The following is a 22,221-nucleotide window of genomic DNA, read 5'->3' on the forward strand; positions in this document are numbered from 1 at the left end:
TCCTGAAGACTGTACGACTAGCAGTGGACGTCATTCCTACGCTTTATCAGCCTGGTTTTTAAATCGTTGTATAACAAGATGCAATAACATTGCAAAGCTAGCTTGAACAGAGATCCGAGCTTTGACATCAATAGTTAAGCCTTTTGGCGTTGAAATAGGCGGTTCCTGGAGATATGTCTCGTGTCAAAGTGGAGGTTTGACTTTTGAGCCAGTAGGAATAGATAGCAGTAGTTTGAAGGTGGAAAATAAGTATCGTGGGGCTGGTGGTCTTGAAGGCGATCATCTGTTGGACATGGGCAATGTGGAGATATATCTATGGATCTTCACCCTCTTCATCCACCATTTCTCTCTAACATATTCAAACAAAGTACATAATAAGAATAGACAATGTACGCTAATTGATCAACTATTTTTTGTCCCACCAATCTGAACCTTATTGTTTATGCCCTAATTCGTCCATTCAGGCTGAAGGATGACATTACATAATCCAGGAACATCGACTTGGCACGTGATCGTATTCTTTCTGACTTGGATTGCTGCTTCGATGAGTGCTTCGATTATTGTAACTTACCCCTCCATGTCATTTGAACTCATGCATCTCTCAGTTTGAATAAAAGATGGGTGACCAAATCAAAGATGTGCAGGACTTCCAGTCTAGCGCCCTCCTGTCTGCAGCCAAAGTCGGAGCCCTCAGCGGTTAGTATCTGTCCTGCACAGGATTGTTTGGATATAGACACAACGAGTTTCTGAAGATCAAGTACTGATTTTCCAACTAGGAACTGCTGGTCTGATCTATGGAGGAGCCGCCGGGGTTATCCGATCCCCCAATCCCATGATTCATTCACTGTCATGTGGCATCCACTGGTTTGCATGCGGCTCAGCCTTTTGGTGTATGTGGAGACACCCTATGTTTATATTGCTGATGTCTAATCTTAAACTTGAGACAGGGCTGCGGAGTAACATCATTAAACATCATTACCAAGATAAAGCCTCGCTGAAGGAGCGCACCTACGCGAGTGCTTTATGCGGTGGGATTGCCGGCGGAAGTGTAACGAAATTGATGGGTACTGTATCCCGCACCGAAAGCACATCTTGTGGCATCGTATCTAACTAAAATACACAGGAGGCCGGCTGGTTCCGGGGGCTATCATTTTCTCATTACTCGGCTACTGTGGCCAGAGCGTCTTCAATCGAGTGGACGCGTGGCAAATGGAAAATGCGCACAAGACATCAAAACCTCTGATGCAGCGAATGGCTGAATCTAAATGGATACCACTCCGTTCACTCTCTGACCAAGAATACAGGGATATGTTGAGTGAAAAGCTGCTTAGCATTGATGCTGAGATTGCTCTTCTTGACGAAAAGATCGAGGAGCTGGAGAAGTCTCGACCAGTCCCTGCTTCAAGCTCAAAGTAACGCTGAAAAGTGGGACACGTGGCAATAAAAGAAATGTAAATTATTGTATAATATGAGGAGAGAGAGAGAAAGACTCGAGAATATACCTACATACAACATAGGTACTCCGTACATCTCATGAATATAAAGCCAAGCACTAGAGTCCCCCAGGGCTGACACAATGATCTCCCCTGAACCTTGGGAATGTCTTGGGTCGCGCGTCGATCAACCAGAACATATGAACAACTATATAGGATAATACAGGAACATCGTAGGAATACTAGATTGAAATATGAAATGCTCGACAGTATAATATAAGAAAATAAATAAATAGGTCAGAGCGATTATATAAGAAGCTGGTTTTGGGAGAAATAACTAGCGTTCCGCTTTTTTGGCCAGTTCCTCCGATCTGTCCGGTAGCCCACGTCTCATTCTCCCTTACCCTTTAATTCTCCCCCGGCATGATTCGCCTACACTCATTCTGTTTGAATCAGCCTGAAGTGCTCATTCTACTGAGACTTTGATGGATAAAGTCGCTGCTGTTCTGGAGTCTGGAATCACCGATTCCAACCAGACGGACAATAGAAATTCGGGGATCTAATTAACAGTACAATTGAATCCCGACATAACCTCAATGTGCGAGTCGACACTGCCTGTCTGAGATCAGCCCCCTGCTGATCGCAAACCGCGATGACCCTATTTAACCCGACCTCGATTCTCGTGGGATTCCTCCTCCTCTACCTCTCGTCCTTTTTCATCTTCGCTATCGTCCGGATCGCGACGGGAATCTCCATTCAACGGATCGGCTACTTTTCGCTGCGCCGAATCGCATACACTCCGAAGGAAGGAATACACATTGAAATCCGCGGCCTTGGATTGTCGTTACATCCCCCGTCATTTGCCCAGCCAACATGGATCAGCATTCGGTTGGCAGAACTGAAGGTGACCGTGGAGTCGACGGCTCTGGGGCAAGGAAAACGCGAAGCGCCCCGCGGCATATTGGAGAACCCTGGTCCTTCTAAATCATCTGAAGACTGTGCCACACCTGAAACCGGCGGAAGAAGCAAAACATGGAGGACATTAACGCGAATCAAGGAACGTGTCAAGCGGCTACACCGGCAGATCAATTGGTTGGCTCTCGTCGATCTGACTGCTACCGACACAATCGTTCACATTGTCAACGCCGGCCAGATCCAGGTTGGATCACTTTCCCTTTCTGTCGATACGCGGAGTAAGATGGTGGAACGGGGCAAGCTATTTCGTCGCAAGAAGGATATGTCGCACGAACAACGCCCAGCCGAGTGGATTATGAATGCTCAAAATGTTTTACTCAATGTCGATGGCCGGGAGCCAACCGAGATATTGGATAATGTGGGCGTGAACCTTCATGGACTTCTGTACAAAGATTTGGACGGACTCAGAGACGCCTCGGTGGCCCTGAAAATCGGACGAATGCATATTCCATACGACGATGTCAACGCGATATTGCAGCGCATCAAGCCGGCCAAGAAATCCGCACAAGGGCCAGCGACTACCGAGACCGATGAGGAGATGTCATTTGCCGATTTTGTGGACGAACTCGAAAAGCCTGGGAGCAGAGACGATGCCATTGTACAGACTGTGGCGGACTCAAAGGAGTTTGCAAGCTCATTACTTCGTGGTATACAGGAGATACAGATTGCTCTGAGCTTCTTCCGTGTCTCAAAGGGTATCCAATCTCTGTCTGCAGGGCAAAAACCCGTATATCTGAATGTGGTATCGCATGAGCTTGGAATTGATCTTCATCGGATGGACCCGAAGAGCCCGGAGCATCGCATGTATTTCCGGCGGAATGACGTTGCCCACCAGGCTCTTCTTGCTGCCATCTCTCTTTCAGTCAGCTTAGATGACGAATCGGGCGAGACTGATAACATTCTATATGTCCCCATGGCTACGACAACTATCAAAACCACACTGCCCTCGAAGACTGTGAGCGCCTTGGATGATGAGAACGCCGAAGAGCGAAACACAAATGTCCTGTTCGCAAATTTGGTCGTCACATCACCCTCCGTTGATCTCCAGCCGCAACATGTTTCGAGGCTGCTGAAACTGGCACAAAGTCGTGCCTCTTCTCCTCGAGCAAAGAAGCGAGATAACCATCGATTGATTTCTCGATTACTCCCGAAGGCAACCATCAAGCTCTCTGTTCACGAACCTGTGGTTCGGTTTGTTCTCCCAATCGAGAAAGAGTCTGGTACTCCCGATGATTACAACCTCCTTATCTCCTCGATCTCCTCCATTTCACTCGATATCGAATCCTCTCATTCATCCGAAGGCGGTGCCCACTATTCCCTATCGTCCATTTACCGGGTCGCCTCCCACAAATTCTATTACCAGACTCCAACAGGCAATAAACACAATTTGCTCACGAACGAGAATTTGGAGCTGAAGGCTCATCTGAATGCCACCCCAGAGGTCTGTGTAGTCGCCTCAGGAAGCCTTAACGAGTGTTCAGTCCACATGATTGATGCGGATGTAAACCGTGGAATCCGCGAAGTCTTGCAGCAATTCATCACGCAGATGAAATCACAGAAGCGGGTCCCAATGCCGGCAAATGATCAAAAGGCAAGCGTGCTGAGACGAGTTCCCCCATGGCTACTCCAATTTCAGTTTGAAGCCACAGGGTCCAGCGTGGAAGTCGCTGGTGTGGACAGCACCGTCTCTGATATATCTCGCGGTGTCTCTCTACAACTACAATCGTGGACGGCGGAATACAAAGCCCAGAAGACGGAGAAGAATGTCGGAAGCATTGCTAGGCGACGTACTCCCAGCCATTCCACTATTGGCGATGAATCGCCCTTTCGATTTCCCCCAACATCGCCTCCTAAGGCCATTCACACTCAACGCGGCGCTTCAGATGGTCGGCGACTGGCTTTCCACGCGCGTGGTTTCGATGGCTTTGTTATTGAATCGGAAGATTATCTGGAACCTGAGCCATTCTTCTCTATGCCTCGATTCGAAATTGCGCTGAGCACCCACAGTGATCGCCTCGGACCGGTTCTGCATGTCACCTCCATGTTCAAAGGCATATACCTTCAATACTCACTGTACCGGTTCTACTGCCTTGGTGTTGCCATTTCTGTGATCCAAGACGTGCTCACACCTTTGCCACAAAAGCACTCGCAGTCTGCTGAAAGCAAGCCCAGGGCGCCTGCAAGCATATCGCTACCGCCGCCTCCGGCATACAAATGGTCCCCAAAGAAGGAGCTGGTCACCTACGACATGAGGGCAACGGTTGTGCAGCTGAAGGCGAACCTACCGAGCGATCCTCAAATAATGATTCAGATCTACGGACTTGCTGGTGCTTCTCAACGTCTTTCCACCCCTTATGTTAAAGCCAGTCTTGTTCGCTTCCATGCAGAGGCACCTAAGCTCAAGGGTATTTGGGCAAGAATCGGTAGCATGAACAATGTCAGGCTGGATTTCCGAAAAATGAAGATGAAACATGGCAACACCTTGGTTGAAGAAAAATCGATTGATATTTGGACAGACTTCATCCGAATTGGTGTACCTCATCATATGGTGATGCACCGCATTTTTGATAACCTTATCAACACTTCCAAGGCTTTCAAACAATTGCATCATCGCTTCAAGGAGGGTTGCAAAGAGTTTGGCTCCAAGAGAGAACCAGAGGGCCCAAAGAAGGTGCCCAGGATATCTCTTCGCAGTAAAGCGTTGCTCTTTGAGCTGGAGGACGATGGCTTTGAGTGGAAACTGGGCTGCATCTATCGAGTTGGCCTGATTGAACAGACTCAACGATTGGCCCGGGAAGACGCCTTTCAACTGAAATCTCACAAAGTCAAGGAATCTGACCAGCGGCGCGCCACATCCAGATTACGAGCCAAATCGAGCCATCGTACATTGCGTAGCGAGCGAACTAGCCATGAAACAAGGCGAAGCAGAAGTGCTGATGAGCGGCCGAGATCTAGCACCCAGGAACGTGGGAGAGGTCGGAAATACCGCTATGATACCGAGGGCGCGACCTGTCTCTCATCAGAGCAAAAGATCTCTGTGGATGCTGCTTGGGGCCGACTTCAACAGTACAATGCCCAAGTCTGGAAAGAGAAGATCGATGCAGCTCTCATGTTCCAGGGTACTTCTATCAAAGAAGTTCGAAATCTTTTCTCTGGTGCAGATGAACCTCCTCCAGATGTGAAGGAGACCGAAACCATTCTTGCCATCCCGAACAGACCAGGTCTACTGTCAGCTCTGATCAGTGATGTCAATCTTGTTATTGACAAGCCCTCATTTGCCATCGATGAGTTCCCCAGTTACTTGAATCGAATCGGAAAGGGAATGCCCATGTCCATGCAATATGGCCTGCTCATCCCAATGAGCTTCAACCTGGAAATGGGTGAAGCCCGTGTCAACCTACGAGATTATCCTCTAGATCTGTTGCACATTCCAGCCCTGCGCCCAGGGCAGTCCCCAAGACTTCCCAGCTGGTCTTTGCGGACAAACTTCGTCATTGCAGAGGAATGGCGTGACCATGAGTCCGCAAGACAGGTCCCTGTGGAACTCGTTCCTGCGTCTGAAGGGTCCGACGGGTCTCCCCGCGATGCGTTCAAACTTCACGTATGGCGTTCTGTTACACCAGTTAAGACCTACTCAGACCCTGTCATCCAGATAAACACAAGTTTGCCGACTAGCATTTCATGGGGTGTTTCCTACCAGCCTGTCATCCAAGACATGATGAAGATCATCGAGGGTTTCACCAAGCCTGAAATTGATCCCTCGGAGCGGGTGGGCTTCTGGGACAAGATCCGACTCAGCTTTCATTCCCGGATTAAGGTTCTCTGGAAGGAAGATGGTGATGTACATCTGCGGCTTAAGGGCTCTCGTGATCCATATGTGGTGACCGGCTTTGGAAGCGGCTTTGTCATGTGCTGGCGCAGAGATGTCCAATTGGATGTTCACACCAGCGACAATCCCATGGAATTCATGACTGTCACGAGTGGCGAATATGTGCTGGCTATCCCCGACTACAGCGCCGAAGCACGTTGGGCAAACGAGGCGACTACGGAGGAGCTGGATAACAGTTCTGCGTCTAGCGAGCAGAAGAACGCTGCTCATTTCAAGAAGGTTGTCATGAAGCTCTCTGGCGATGTCAAATGGGCAGCAGGTCTCGTCTTCGAGCGGGATGTTGACAACGATGCAAGGTCCTTCTCCTTCAGACCCCATTATGAGGTCGTTCTCAAGAACCCTAAATTCGTCAAACCATCCGAGCGTGTTAATTACGATGCTTATCGTGGGTTCCGGAGTGACCATATCCACCTTTCTGTCTCGATTATTGCACCGCAGAACAGAGACTGGGCTGTCGACAATGTTCAACCATCTTCGAGCTACAACACTATTCACCTCACACCGCGATTCTTCACCCACTTCTTCAATTGGTGGTCCCTTTTCTCAGGCATTATGTCGCTTCCTGTCCGCCAAGGACCGCTCTGGCCAGGAGTCACCAAGACGAGCAAAAAGTTCAATCGTCATTTGGCAACTGTCAAATACAAGATTCTTCTCGCACCCCTGTTCGTGGCCCACATATACAAACACAAGGACCGCGAAGATTATGCAGAGAGAGTTGTTACGGCCACTGGTCTGAAAGTTCGCCTTGATTGCTTGAAACTTGATATTCACCAACGTCGCGAGCAGATTAAAACACATGCCGCGGGCCGTTCAAAACAGACCAGGACAAGCGCGATGCGTATTAATCAAGCCCAAATTGACATGCAATCTGCAGACTTCCGCGCCGTATCCGCCAGCATTGAAGGGACAACACCGGAAGATGTTGAGCGCAACAAGGACGATATCCTTTCTTCCTTCCAGCAGCCTGTTCCATCAGTTGACTTGTCTCGGTTCACAATCCCTGATCACAACCTGGATTGGGTCGACATGGATGATTTCGTGGAGCCGGACTGGATCCTTCCACAGGAGTCGAACCCTCGTACCCAGATCTTACCTTTGGCCTTTACCCCGCGCTTCACCTACTCCCGCAACACAGATCATGGTGACGTTGGACCCGATGAAACGGGCTACAGCACGTTTGGAAACGAACCGACTCACGAGTGTGTTATGTCTGAAACCAACGATCCTCGTCGTGTTCAGATTGAGTTGGTCAAAGACCGCCTTGCAATCGTCGAGGCCCAAATTCGCAACTATGAACGCACAATTGGGGAAATGGAACTCAAGCTCATGAAAGACGTGGACAACAACGTAGACCTGAAAGCGGAGCATGAGTTATTCCTTCGCCAGTCCGAGTCTCTGGCGAGACGACGCAGGTTCCTGACAACAACTCTTAATCGCCTTGAAAGGAACATCACACGCGACGAGCGGACGCCGTATGGTGACACACTTGGCAAACACGTTGCGCCTAGCACTGCTTCTTTCCGAACAGGACGAACAGGTCAGGATGCCGACTCCACAACCGATGGCCGTTCTTCAGGCCTGGATGGACTTTACTCGTCGGCCAACGATGAGTTCTCCAGTGATTTCAACAATCGTTTCATGATCCACAATGTGCAGCTCAAATGGAACAACTCGCTCCGCAACATCGTCTTGCGTTACAGTCATCAAGTGAGCCAGCGGCGTGGATTCATTTACTACATGTCGCGCCGCGCTGTCAAATTTATCCTTGATATCGTCGAGGAACAGGACAAGAACAAGCGCAAGCAGCCTAAAATGTCTAAGACGCAAACCCGAACCTCGAACTATGAAGAAGAGGAGGAGGAGGAGGAGGTTGGACAACGCATCGAACAGTTGCTGAACGATGCTAAGCGCTACGTGAATGTCGAAGAGAACGACCCACCGGAATCAAACCCCCAATTAGACTCGAACACCCAATCGTCTCCCACTTCGGATAATTCGAGTGAGAATATCGTGCCGGAATTTACTCCCCAGAACAGTTATCACTTGCGTCTCATTGCACCTCAAATCCAGCTTCTTAGTGAAAAGAACCAGAAGTCGGTCTTGCTTGTTGCCGCTAAAGGGATGGAGCTCAAGGTCGTGTCCATCATGGACAAAGCGCGTGTCTCGGACGATGTAAGCGGCTTGATACAGCGCCGTTTCTCTCTCGAAATGGACGGTGCCCAGTTCTTCGTTGCCACTCAGAAGAAACTGATGGCGAACTTGCAATTCTATGCTGGCAATAAGTACGGCAACGCGCCCGGATCAGCGTGGCCGCCGTGGTTGACTCTGGAAGCCATGTTCGACTTCGAGTTGAATCCATTTGGATTCTCTCGTATTGTGCAAAAGACTTCTGCCACCCTGCGTTACGACAAGTTCAACAACCTCCGCCTCAAGTATAACGAAGAGGTGGTAAAGGGTCAGCAAGGGCCTCATCCTGATGAGCAAGAAGACCGCATAGACTCGATCAGTGTGGACTTCCCTCATTTCCGCGCGATTTGTGATTCTGCAGAGTATTATTCTATGTACATCATTGTCCTGGATCTCATGCTCTACAGCGAACCACTCGAAAAGGTCCGAAATGAGCGCTTGGAGAGGATCATGCTCACTTCCGACTTCAGTGACCTTCGTGGCGCCCCGGAAATGGTGTTCAAGCTTCAAGCACGCATTCGCCAGTTGGAGGAGATCAAAGAGTACTTCCAGATCAATGCCAAGTTCCTGGACAAACAGGGCTGGGAGGATCGGCTGGCTCTTGAACGCGACTTGTCTCAATGTGAGGATGAACTTTTCTTCATGATGAAGGCAATCACAACTTCCCAACGGCGAATGGAACCAAGTTCGTCCAGGGCAGCCGGTGTCCATGGCTTACTACGTTGGAGCATATCGGCGAGTGAAGTCGTGTGGCACCTGATGAAGGAGCCTTCTGAGCCCCTGATTGAGTTCCAGCTGCGCAATGCTTCATACGAACGGACCGACAATACTGATGGCTCAAACCACAATCTGGTATCCATAGAGCGACTATTCGGGTTGAACTTACTTCCGGACGCTATCTACCCTCAAATCATCGCACCTTACCTCGACGGTGCACGCACACTGGATGACTTCATGTTGCGTGTCAAATGGCACATGCTGGAGGCCGTTGCCGGTATCCCCGTGCTTGACAACTTCGAAGTTTCAATGTTCCCTCTCAAGATTCAGCTTGAGCGCGAACTAGGCCAGAAAGTATTCGAATACATCTTCCCTAATGTGGGCTCTAGCGCCTTTGAGGCTGGTGGTTTCTCGCCTTTCATGATCAAGAACATGAAGCCACTTGAGGGCTCGGATGAGGAAGACGATTACGAAAGCTCAAATGGCGCGCCACTGACACGCTCAACTAGCATCGATGGTGATAGCTCGTCCATGGACAGTCTCGCCATCTCTAAGGGACCGGGCTCTATCGAACTGCGACTCCAGCCTACACTGTCGCTTTCAGATGAGACTAAGTCGCGTAATCGCAGTGGGCACCTGAAAGGTCTTGTGATGACACCTATCCACCAGGACAGTAACCGACTGGGTGTATCAGAGACCGCGCGCAAAACGGGCCGCCCCTCTACGACAGGTGGTCTCAGCAAAAAGAAGTCCGCTGATAGTCTGCGCATGTTGACTAAACAGCCCACTGAAAGATCTCTGTCTAGCCACAGTGCCGGCGAAGACAGCCGCAAGAAGTTCGGAATGACTAAAGTATCCAACAAGGGCGGCAAATCCAAAGAGCCAATCGACGACCTATCCCAAATGATCTCCCGCGCCTCCAACTTCATGACCCTCGCACGCGTGAAAGTGAATGATGTGGTTCTCTGCATGAGCTACAAGGGCAAAGGAGAGCACAACTTGGAGGATCTCCATGATTTCGTCTTCCGCCTTCCAGTTCTTGAGTACAGCAACAAGACATGGTCGAACCTGGATCTTGCCTTGCGCCTCAAGAAAGATGTGATTAAAGCCCTTATCTCGCATGCCCCTGCTATTCTTGGCAACAAGTTCTCCCATCACCGACCCTCGAAGCAGCAACAAAAGCGTTTCCGTGAGCTGGCAAGCTCCTCTCAACTCCTGCCAAATACATCCAACATGATCAATCCGAGCAGTAGCCAAGCCCAGAGCCTGGCCAGCTACGACTCTAACAGTGATTACTCGGAGTCACGCTCACGCAAATCTATGCAGTCGAATGCTTCGCCATTGGCTAGGACCACCTCGTTGGACTCAGACGTCCAGGGCACAAATTATTCCGATCCCACCCTCCATGACACACGGTCCGCCAGTGAGGTGGATGTGGATTCTCGCTGGGAGGTTCGTGTTCCTTCATCTCATCGTGTCACCGTGAATATTCCCGAATGCTAACACATAATCTTTAGGCATCGCGTCGATTTGTCAATGCCCCTCCACCCGAAAGGCCGATGACCTCTGGTAATATCGTGACTACGATTCGATCTGGCAAGAATGATCAGGATGACAGGTATGGATTCCGCTCTCGAGTCAATCGCTAAAGCAAAGTAACTGACTGACTCGGATAGTCACATCAAAACAATTCGCAGCATCGGCCGGAAGTTGACATTCCGGAAATGATCGCTTTGCTTCATCTTCACTGCACTATATCCCCCTTTTCTTTTTCGCCGTTGCTATTTTGCCTAATACCTCTACGCCCTTTTAAAAATTACTGTGATCCTTTGTACACCACCACCTTATTTCTACCAGGCCCCTCGTGTCTCCTAGATACCCTCTACCTGCATCGGGCCGTACATAGGCGTTTCGTGTGTTTCATATTTTTTCGGTGTGTCTATGGCGGGGAGAAATTTCGTGTTTTGATTACCTGGGCTGTCTGAGGACACTGCCATAGAGCGAGAGGGGTCTTTCCGTTTCTCTTATAATCTTTTTTAGTATTATCCTTTTGATGCCGACATCTTGTTTCCTGCTGGGACAGGTGGCTATTGATCTTCTTTATACATGTATTCACCGGTGGCTTTCCCTTGCCCACGATATAGACTACGGGAGAAATTTAAGTGTTCTACTAGTCTAGACCAATGTTATATATTCAACTAAATACCTTCTTACTCATGAATACTCAGATAAAAAGGAAACCGAACTTCCCTGACGTCGTAGGCTAATATCATTTCCGAAGATCCCCACTGATCGGCAAGCGTTTGATCAAAGAATGACAGCGGGGAGAAATTTAAATCGGGGTGTAACAGCAATATACTCTTTTGTGGGGAGATATTCCTTCTATCAATGTATGTAGTGTTCCATTCATTCTGACCCTTTAAGCAACCGCGTTCACCAGCTTGGCGATAAAATCAGCCTTTGTGAAATCGACAATCTTCCGGAGTGTGGAGACGAGGTTCATCGCCGACGAACTATTCCCAGTGAAGCCAGAAAGACCAGGTAGGGGCCCCCAGACATTCTGCAGAGTGACTGTAAGTATAGAATAAGCTGCACAGCATAATTCGGGATACATACCACCCGCACGAGGATGTCGACTTCATTTTTGTCATCCTTTTTACATTCCCCGAAGATAATATAAAACTCCCAGCACTCACCATGCACAGTACAACCTATCAATGGTGGAACATCGGTGTTTTTGTTGTGATGGCATATTACCCACGTCAAATAACCAGCCATCCAGACCCCAAGCTCTATCTAGGATTTGAGGATATCCGCAGCTACCTTCTTCACCCCAAAGCCCGGGCCTAGAAGTTTCCCACTAGTACGTATGTCGCTAATGTGGCTCATATCATTGCACTCTGCTCCTGCTGCTTTGTACTGAGATTTCCACAGTGCTGTGGGAAACTCTAGAACAATATCGATGCTATAGTCTATAACTTGTTGTACGATATGAAGCAGATAAAGGGGCTTGATTATCTTTCCTCCACTAGAGATCCAGTAGCAGAAACCAAATTGAAGCAATTGTAAACCATCGGAAATACCATAGCAAGGCTTCTAATGGAGCGTCACCGATAGCCACTCTTAATAAGGGCAAAACGACCCGATCGATCCACCAAACAGAACTGCCACCCTCGGTTTTGCCATCGAAGGAAACTTGACTGATTTGAGTAATCTTCTCCTTGTCGGAAGGACTGAGGGGGAGCAGAAATATTTGGACGTAAATCCTCCAGCAGTTGGGTTGCCGGAATCGACCCTGGGCCCTCAGTACCAGGAATAAACCGTATCAAAGGTGTTGTAGAATAACTAAGGCCTTTTTTTAATATCCTGTGGGCTCTTTTCTACCCACGGGATCGGGACAGACTTTGCATGAGATTGAGACTGAATCGATAAGATGCTGATGGGAGCGGGGTTGGTAGACCATGGTCAATATACTGGAAGTATCTCTGAGAGATCTTTTGATATTTTGAGTGGGTATTGGCTCTGAGCTTGCTCTTTTGCGTTTGGTTGAGGATTCCGAGAGACTTTGACCGGATCTTTGTACTTTGTCGGACACTGTCAACCCAGTGTTCGACTGAGCAATCTTTGACATGCTCCATTCCCGTCACACCTCTAGGTGGAGGGTGTGAGTGTAGCAAGGCTGTTGGCGTCAGATTGACTAGGAACGGGGCTTCAGCGGATTTTCGGGGACTTTTCGCACAGTATGCTCTTTCTCTAGAGGAAGGAAAACAGGTCAAGGTTGCAGTTGGATTTTAGATAAAACAATAACAAACCTCCATTCTTCCCAGACAATAAACATAGGGTATCTATATACAACGAGTCTAGCCTGCGCAGCGGAGTAAAACCCAAACAAGGTCAAAATCTATAAAAGCCCTCTCCCAAAATGCATTTTCACGTGCAACCAAAAAGAGCAAAAAGGAACATATTCATCAATCATACATATTACACGGATAATTTCTCCGTGGATGGTTCGGCAGTTGGACTGCCAATAGTTGCTCCATCATAAGTTCCATCGGTAACGTGAGAACCCTCACGAGGGGCACTGCTGGAGGCATCATTAGAAACATCATGAGCTCCATCGGAGACTCCGCTGGGGACATTATCGGGCACTTTCTCGGGATGGTCGGATGATGTCGAGGGGGGGCTTTGATTATCACGAGTCCAGGGCCAGACATTGGCCTGGACGGACGCGAAACGGGTACGTGCAGTGGGAGCGCTGATATCGTCAACCCAACGGATGCCGCCTTGTCCACGATTTTCTGCCCACGCCTTCTTCTCACGACGTAGATCACTCTGAACCCAGGGGATTGTGATCAAAGTCCAAATAATAGCCCAGGCAAACGGAAGGGTCCAGCCCAACTGTATGGCAGGTTAGCCTGAATGAAATTTGAGATTGAATTGATTACCGCTTACCGTGAATGCAACGTTTTCCTGAACCGTGAAAACAACCGCAGTAATGGCGGCCGCACATATGATAGATCCTCCACTCCAGAAACAGTTCATTTCGAAGAGCATACGGCGGAAATAAGGACTCGATAGGTATCGGGTTCGAAGGGCATATCGATATATCTGACCACCACCACCGTCAACTGCCACCACATCCTCAATAAGCGCGTACAATGCAGTCGGCATAACGGAGCCTTTGGGCGTGGAAGAAATTCGGAACGGAGCCTTGAAGCCCATCATACGGAAAATGTCGAGGGAAAGGTAGACGATGCCGAAGTAGAACATGACGGTTGGTAGGACCATGGCGATAAGGCGCACTGTTCGAGCGGTCAGTATGAGGCAATTGCGCGAAATCTTATAATGGGTTGATCTAACCATATGGTTCTTCAGGTACCGATCCACTGCAGATTTGTTAGCTCATTGTTCATCCTTGTACTATGGCATAGCGTTAGACTTACACGACTAATTCGACGGCCAGAATTAACCACACAATTGTGAAGTTGATTTGGAAGAAATCCAGCTACCGAGAGGTATCAGTTAATAGTCCATGATCAATCCTAGGTCGAAACCTACCCATGATACGCGGGAGTTTAGGGGTCGGGCGCGCGATTTTTTGCGGAATAAATTATGAAGGCGGTAGAAGTATTCAAAGACCGAGACTCCACCAAGTGAGGCAGTGACGATCGAGAAGACTGAATATCCAAATTAGCAACCTGAACAGGTGTATTTGTACCACCGCGCAAGACATACCCAAGTTGGGTGAAAGATCGGTGAGATACCAAAGACACCAATACAGAATCAACGGTTGAGCCAAAGTATCAATCACAAAGATAGTCCAGAAAAAGGCGATTGACTTCTTCCTTGTATGTAACGAGTATGGGAGCGGAGGAGGCTCGGAGGGTGTTGGGCCGGTTCCTTCTTCCATCGGTGTGGCGATAATGGCGATAATGGCGGGTTACTGTTGTTGATAGGTTCGGGGGGACACGCGATAAAGGGGTTGATGAAGGAATAAGGGGTTATTAGGACATGGCGTGAATGTAATGATAAATCCGAATGGATTTCCAGAGAGAAAGAAACCAAGAAAATAAAGTGAAGAAGAGGCGAATATGTAAATTGAAAGTCGGGAAATTTTGGCCGGAAACAACGGAGTCAGGTACATCCGTTGCCATACTAATTTGGCTGGGACGGGAGGTACCTGACATAAGGCCTTCTGATGTCATTCCAAACACACACTCTTGGCTTATCTTGGCTTGAATCAAACCACGTTGGGCGGATTTTTATGTCTTACTTGGTATACTTCGTATTGCCTGTCTTATTTACTTGTACAAAATATGAGTTATTTGTGCAGTAGTCATGTGGTAGATATGGCATCTCATGCAAAAGGAAACTGGGACCGATATCAGTATGTAGTAAACATGTCGACATTCATAATATAAGTCAGAGTGTAAATATGCACAAATATGCTGAAAACAAGGAAGGAAACCGGAGTCATGTCGGTCCCCCTAAATGCCGATCCCGACACTGGGGCCGTTGACCTCGGGAGTTTATGCTTGTTCATAAATGCACTATATATAGCACAATGTACGGAGTACAACATAGGTACATCGCATGTTGTACAACACAACTACTATATTGTCCATACAACGTTAAATGAATATTCGCATAGACTTGCTCACCTTGCTTTCAAAATGAGGCATGGGGATTTGAAAAAAACGTACATTGGCTTCGGCAGAAGTAGAGTGGCAAGAAAAACTTAGGATGGATATCTGCTTCTATAATATATCTTGAATTCGGAGTTAAAGGGTAATGGAAATGTCTTTAATAGTACTTGTCAAAAATGGAATTGTCATAATCACAAAGTATTCATTTGTTGGTTATAAAATAGACACTGGATCATTTAGCTTGCCTTACAAACAAGGCATCAATTACGATAGAGCAAGATAAGGTCACGTGACGTGACAATCGCATTGCAAAAATTGGAAGTTCGGCGTTCGAGTCCCCCCCTTCAAAAAATTTCTATCCTGCTTTAATTCTCCCACACCCATCACCTTTCTTTTACCATTTTTACTCTACTCTTTCTATTCATAAAAACGCTATGTAGCCATGCCTGGCGTACAACATCTTATCGACTTCGTGCTGAACGAAGTCGCGCTCTGCGGCAATCAAGGTGTGTATAGTCTCTTCACTAAGACCCACTTTTCCTCACCCCGGAGACGCATGTCATGTCGCATGTGGATTTTTCAACGTCATCGAAATGATGCCGAAAGCCCCTGGGCTAAGGAATCTATTGAATTCCTGTTATATTTTCCCTCTCTGGACTTTTTCATGACAGGTTTGAGTCTGCATTCTTGTGACGCGGACCCAATATCGATCTATATCTCCACCTCAAGCCCTGATTGGGCGCTTTTATTTTTATACACACTTTGATAAACAGAATGCTGACAGACACCAAGGCGCAAAGTTGTCCGATCTACTCCAAGCCATTGATGATTTCCATACTCAACTTCAGGATGTGACTGAAATAAAACAAAACATTGACCATCGTTTTAAAGCCAAAGTCTGGTCCTGGCTCACGACAAACCCAGAGGTTTCTATTGGCCAGCACAATGAATGGAACCATCTCACCTTGAATGAAGCTGAGAAGCTTGACTCACGAACAACGGAGAACAATGATTCCAAGGTCAACGATGCCGCCGATCAGAATCCCGATTTACCGCCGCTTCGAATCTATGTCTCAGACGAGAGAGCCTGGGTTGCCATAACTGGCCATCCACCAGATGAGTCGAAGGTACTACCTCTTGAATTCGCCTTACTGTCGGTGATCGCTTCACGCAAGTCAAAGGGTATTGTGCAGCCGGACCTGGTGAAGCTCAGTGGCCAGGACAAACGGTCTGTTCCGAAGCGTACCGATGCTTTGCAAAAGAAGGGCTACATCGACAAGCGGCCTGTTCAAACAAAAACGGCCCGAACTAGCCTCTGTACACTACAGCGGTTCTACCGCCACACCACCGGTGATCAAAAAAAGGAGGAACCACAATCGAAGAACATGATTGATTTCGACAGCTTCAACACCAGTTTGTTTGACATTCTCCGAGAGCACCAACTCATTGCACGCAACGATTTGAAACGACTTTTGGGCTTTGATGATCATTGGCGTTGGAAAGTCTTGTCCCGTGCCCTTCGCAAGTGGGAGCGGATAGGTGTGGTCCAACGTGTGAGAGCCGAATCACAATACGAAAGAATGCATCCTTGTGTGAAGCTTTTACGAGATCCCACGGAGCAAGATCTGGCCCTTTTCCATGAATTTAACTTCGATGTCTTGAACAAGCATGGGGTGCGAGCTAAAGGAAACAAACTTACTCCAGACCAAGACCAAGACATGGAAATGGCGGGCCCAAGCAAAAGATCTCCTAGTCCGGGGGAGGGTAGGATGGATATGATCAAGGAGCATGTTGGAGATTCTGCCCGCATTGTACCATCTTGGACGCCAGATCGTAACCTCAACAACCAAATCTTTGACATCATTGAAAGAACAGGCACAACAGGCATCACGAACCAGGTAAGCGCCTTACTCGCAAAAATGAAGATTTTCTTAGCTAACAAAAATTAATCCAGGCCCTCAACTGGACCTGCTTTGGGTCCTTCTACAAGAGACCTGCTGAAAGTATGGTTCATCGCTTGGTTGACCTATGGCAAGTGGCCCAGCCACTTCACCTCCGCCATTACGCCATCGTTCGAGATATGGCAATGAAAAAGACCATCATGTTTTATGTCCACTATGCGGCAAACAACTTCGCAAAGCTTGTTGAAGCCGGCCAGGCATCATGGGAAGCCGTTGAAATTCCAGCCAAGAAAGCTAAATCGCTAAAGATCGTGGCACCCCCTTTTGGTGTTCTTCCTCAGCTTGATGAGTATGGATTCCTCAAGAAGGAATTCCCAAAGAACATGTTGAAGGACCCAAATGCAACTCTCCTCGACGGGATTATGGCTGTCAAACCGCCCAACTATCTTCTTTCTTCGAGCGATCCGTTTGTTGTTGAACTTCCAAACGGTCAACATGGTATGATTGCCCTGATCTCCTTTGTTTCAACAAGAGAAATTATCATGAGTCTAACACTAAGCCGCAGTGATCCGTACACGTACCGATAAACTCCCACCTGGCTCTAAGCAGCAGTATGAGCCCCGTTTTCGACCTAAGGGACGACCGAAAGGCAGACTGAACCGCGCGACTCTGGAAAAGCGTGCCAGAGAATCCGAAGCCAGAGAATCCAAGGCCAAAGAACCCAAAGCCAAAGAATCCAAGGCCAAAGAACCCACAGTCACAGATCCCACAGTCACAGAATCTGAAGCCAGAGAACCCGAAGCTAGCGGATCAGTCACAGAATCTGAAGCCAGAGAACCCGAAGCTAGCGGATCCGAACCTAGACAATCTCAAGCCATGGAATCCCAAGTTGAACCAAAGCTGGAGCTGAGCCAAGGTTATGGCTGGGAATATGTCGAGGAATCCCCGCGAGCCAAGAGAGCTAAGATTAAGCATGACAACCTTAAGGGATTATCAAAACAAGAGAAGTTTGAAGCGCTTGGTATGGATGAGAGTTGGACTGAATATAAAGCTCTTGTCATGGACAAGCCTACTCCTGGTGTGTATGTGACTCCCCGCGGCCGAAGAAGACCAGCCGGTAAGGCCCGAGGTCGCCCGAAACAGAGCCGAATTGCGATCTTCAAATCACCGAACTTAGCGTCGATACCTTGGTTTGTTAAGGACATGGACGACTCGAGTGATGATGACAAGGTACAAGATGCTGCTACTAGCACTCGAGCATCCGAGAGCCTTGCGCCTGAAGCTGCACATTCAGTTATCAACTCCGAGGGGCCTGCCATAACCCCTACCCCGACAACTTCAAGGGGGGTCAAGAGAACTCTACCTGACCAGTCAGCGGACTCACCCGCACCATCAACGAGCTTCAAGGTCAACGAAAAGAAAAGAGGGAGACCCCCCAAACGATCTCGCCTTCACAAGGCCCAAAATGAAAGTAATGAAGGACCCTTGAAAGATGCCAACGAGATATTGCCCGAAGCTGTAGTTCCGGCACCCCAAGAGAGTTCAATCAAAGCGAGTACACCACGCCATCGCGATAAGAGTGCTAGCGTTCATATACTTGAAGATGAACAAGTTGGAACTCCATCAAAGAGACGCCGCGTTGCATCCTCTGATCGCAGTGGTAACGACCCCACGACTCTACAATCCCCGACACCCCGTCCATCCGATATTCCGACACCACGATCTGGTTCAATGGGCCCCCAGAAATTCAATTTCAGCGCCCATGGCACCAAGCCTGCAAAAAAACCACGTGTTCGGAACAGAATCAACATCAGAACCATGCAGATTTCAGAAGAGGGAGAATCGGGACCCCTTAAACCTTTGGTGATCGGGAGAGGCGGATCTATCAGTGTCCTTCGGAGAAAACTCATCATGGAAATCATGGAAAAGGCTGATGGTGTATACCCCGCGGGCACTGCAATGTGGTATCCTTTTGTCACTGCATGGATGAAGTTTCATCCCAATGAAAAACCAGACATGCGAACTATCAATACTGCGTGCAAGCAATTGATCGATGCTGGCCAGCTTCGGCAGCTGACTTTCAGCGGCCGAGACACGAGGAAAGTGATGGTAACAAGAACGTTGTTGTTGAAGCCTGACATATCACCAGACGATCCATTGGTGAAAGAGATGCAGAGCAAGATTCTGGCTACTGATTTCCACGAGTCACGGCCCTTCTTTGCGGCTAATGTCGAGGTGGATCCAAATTTGACCAGAAATAGTGGTCGACCACACGGTGCACCTCCCCGAGCCCAGAGATTCTCCTTCCCGGTCGAAGAAGGAGCCCATGTTCACTTGCAACAAAAGCCCATTTCCATTGTGAACTTAGAGGCAAGAAGAAGGAGACAGGCTCAGGCGAATTTCATTAAACGCCTGGAAGCCCAAGCCAAGGCTGTTAAGGCTGCTGAAGAAGAGTATGAACTGCCTGATCTGCCCGGAGTTCAACGACTCATGACACTTGCACGCCCCCCTGAATTGGACCTTGATGCTCATCCGCACACATCGATTATTCGTCCGTATGTTCGAACAGGTACACGTGGTCCTGGCAAGCACCCAAAGTCTATCATACATCCTAAGCGAATGATGAAACCAATTTCAGCCATTGGAGCGTATGCCATGTTGATGAATCCGATGCAACAATTTGATTCAACTACTGGGACTTTCTCCACAGGGTCGTGCTCCAAACGCAGAAGGGGGAGACCACCAATGGGAACAAGACCGCCGGTTTCGAACGTTGAGGAATCTGTCGATGAGTTATCTAGACTGGCTCATGACGAACCAGATTTACCGGAAATGCCCAAGGCTGTTAAAGACCAGGTCTTACTTTCGAGGTTCAATCAAAAGACCAAAAGGATTCTCAAATGGGAGCTACATCATCCAGTTGTCTTTGAAGCAAAACTTGAAGGTCAGGAGTTTATCAGGCAAACCATTCAGGATGGTTTCAAGCCAGCACCGATCCTGGGTGATATTCGTTTTGATATTGACATGCCCCCTCCCCCTCCGAAACAACTTCAAATAGAACCGGAATTACCAGCACGGCGTAGCGAGGTCCGTCGCCAGCGTGAGTCTCTACCTCAGCCTCCTCCGACACCTACTCCGATACCTACTCCGAAAGACGAGACACCTAAACGGATACCAAAACCGAGAAGGACACGGGCTCCTCGGGCCTCGCGTGCGCCTGTTACGGACCGCCGTCTGGCAAAACTTGATGACACTGCAACAGCCGACAAAGAAGCACAGTCCGCGACCCCCAAACGCGTTCGCCGACAGCGATTCGTGCGCCCCATTTCCGAGGATCTCAAACAAAAGTTGGTGGTTGCTCTTGTCGTCGTTCGTGTGCTTGCAGGCGGAGCAGAATCAAGAGTGATCGATTGGGCTCTAGTGATAAAAGCTTTCCCAGATCAAGACGCGGCTTTCATTGAAGCACGAGCACGTCAAATACTCAACAAGAATCGTTTGCAGATTACGAAGATGCATCGAGATTTCCAAGAGTGCTTCCTCGAGGCGTATGAAAAGGACGAAGTTCCACGCATTGACTATTCCGATTTGGACGGCTATGACTGGCCTGCTCTGGTTGAGTGGGCAAGCACTAGGCTCGATGTTTCTCCATCGGAACAGGCTCCGGACCTTCCAGCAACACGGGAGCAATTCAACAGTGTTTTCGAACTACGTGAAGATGCGCTTACGGCAGGTGACGAACTGTACCAGGCTGTGCACGGTGTCACTATCAACCACAAACGCAACTTAATGGCGCGCAATCCATTCGCTGTACCCGTCGATGATGAAACACGCACCCAGCTAGCTTCACGGAAGGCTGCTGCGGCACAAATCGAGGCTGCGAAAACATGGGTTCGTGCAAACATCGTCACCGCAGAAGAAACCTATCGACCCAATGAGTCAAGCGATATCCTGCAGCGCTTTGGCGATCGACTTATCACCACTGCGACGCAGACACTGATCAACGAACGTGTCATCAGCTCTACAACCCGTGGCCGCATCACTCCGGGTCGCAACTACGATATCTCAGAGTATTTCCTGCAGACACTGAGCCGCAAACGTGCTGTCGAAAGCACCCAGCTGCGTCGTGCCGCCCATTTCAAGACAAATATGCTAGATCTCCAATTCCGAACCACTGGTTCGTCCGACGTCGAGTACACCGCGGAAGACGGAGATATCCTCGCATTGATCAACCTCTACGCTGCGGGTGCTATTCAAATGCGACCTCGCGATGCCCCCCGCGCTAAGTTTGGTCTCACTGATGGTGGATATGAAACTCGGCAGATGGACAAGAAACGCTTCCGTTTCCCTATCGAGGTTACTCCCACCGCAGCATACCGCTACGGTAACCCCGTCCATGGCAAAGCTGCAGCCACGATCCTTCCGCCGGCGCCTTCATCATCAGATACAAAAATGCCGCCTAGAAACCCCCTTTGGTACGACATCAATGGAGAATTCGTACGTCGTCTCTGGGATCTGGTGCTTGGCCCTGTCCTCGGGTGCCTGGTGATGCGACCCGGTATCAAGGCCGGTAACATTTCTAACATGATCAAACCCACCATGGGTACATGGGAGACTGTGTTGATGCTGCAATGGTTGGAGGAAGTTGGCATCGTCAAGTCAGATGGCGAGGGAGAGACAGCTTGTTGGAGATTACAGGAGTCTTGGTGGATGATTCTATCTTGATTGTCCATCCTCGGCTGAAATACTCATTTGCGAACAAATTCGAATGTAACTTATGTATGAACATAGTCGCTAACCATACTTCTCAAGAAAAGTTAAGCAAAATAAAAAAAGAACAAGTGGATGGTTTACTACAATGATGATGTGTACTTGATTTCAAAAACTATCTAGAGGTATACCATGGATCAACTCCTGTAATGTAATCCCAAACGCCCGCATAGCCGCCAAAAGAAAGAAAATGCTTAACATAAAAC

General features: G+C 48.6%; 4 protein-coding genes across 4 annotated transcripts; 3 read left to right on the top strand and 1 right to left on the bottom strand.

Annotated features, from left to right (window-relative positions):
• Positions 1-617: 617 nt before the first annotated feature.
• Positions 618-1,416, top strand: PEX2_041400 (uncharacterized protein; the record flags this gene model as incomplete). Its single annotated transcript, XM_016741415.1, has 4 exons — positions 618-696; positions 777-890; positions 948-1,064; positions 1,124-1,416. 4 exons carry the CDS (start codon positions 618-620, stop codon positions 1,414-1,416), a joined length of 603 nt encoding a protein of 200 aa, XP_016603607.1.
• Positions 1,417-2,085: 669 nt separating this feature from the next.
• Positions 2,086-10,929, top strand: PEX2_041410 (FMP27 family protein; the record flags this gene model as incomplete). The annotated part of the gene is made up of 3 exons (XM_016741416.1): positions 2,086-10,653; positions 10,719-10,819; positions 10,878-10,929. The coding sequence occupies 3 exons, from the start codon at positions 2,086-2,088 to the stop codon at positions 10,927-10,929; spliced, it is 8,721 nt and encodes a 2,906-aa protein (XP_016603608.1).
• A 2,253-nt stretch (positions 10,930-13,182) lies between these two features.
• On the bottom strand, positions 13,183-14,611 carry PEX2_041420 (uncharacterized protein; the record flags this gene model as incomplete). Its single annotated transcript, XM_016741417.1, has 6 exons — positions 13,183-13,599; positions 13,654-14,003; positions 14,062-14,087; positions 14,145-14,206; positions 14,260-14,378; positions 14,437-14,611. The coding sequence occupies 6 exons, from the start codon at positions 14,609-14,611 to the stop codon at positions 13,183-13,185; spliced, it is 1,149 nt and encodes a 382-aa protein (XP_016603609.1).
• Positions 14,612-15,789: 1,178 nt separating this feature from the next.
• PEX2_041430 (uncharacterized protein) lies at positions 15,790-21,970 on the top strand (the record flags this gene model as incomplete). The annotated part of the gene is made up of 4 exons (XM_016741418.1): positions 15,790-15,853; positions 16,140-17,245; positions 17,302-17,746; positions 17,814-21,970. The coding sequence occupies 4 exons, from the start codon at positions 15,790-15,792 to the stop codon at positions 21,968-21,970; spliced, it is 5,772 nt and encodes a 1,923-aa protein (XP_016603610.1).
• Positions 21,971-22,221: the final 251 nt, after the last annotated feature.

The sequence above is a fragment of the Penicillium expansum genome (assembly GCF_000769745.1).
Source record: "Penicillium expansum strain MD-8 chromosome Unknown contig142, whole genome shotgun sequence".
Classification (NCBI taxonomy): Eukaryota; Fungi; Ascomycota; class Eurotiomycetes; order Eurotiales; family Aspergillaceae; genus Penicillium; species Penicillium expansum.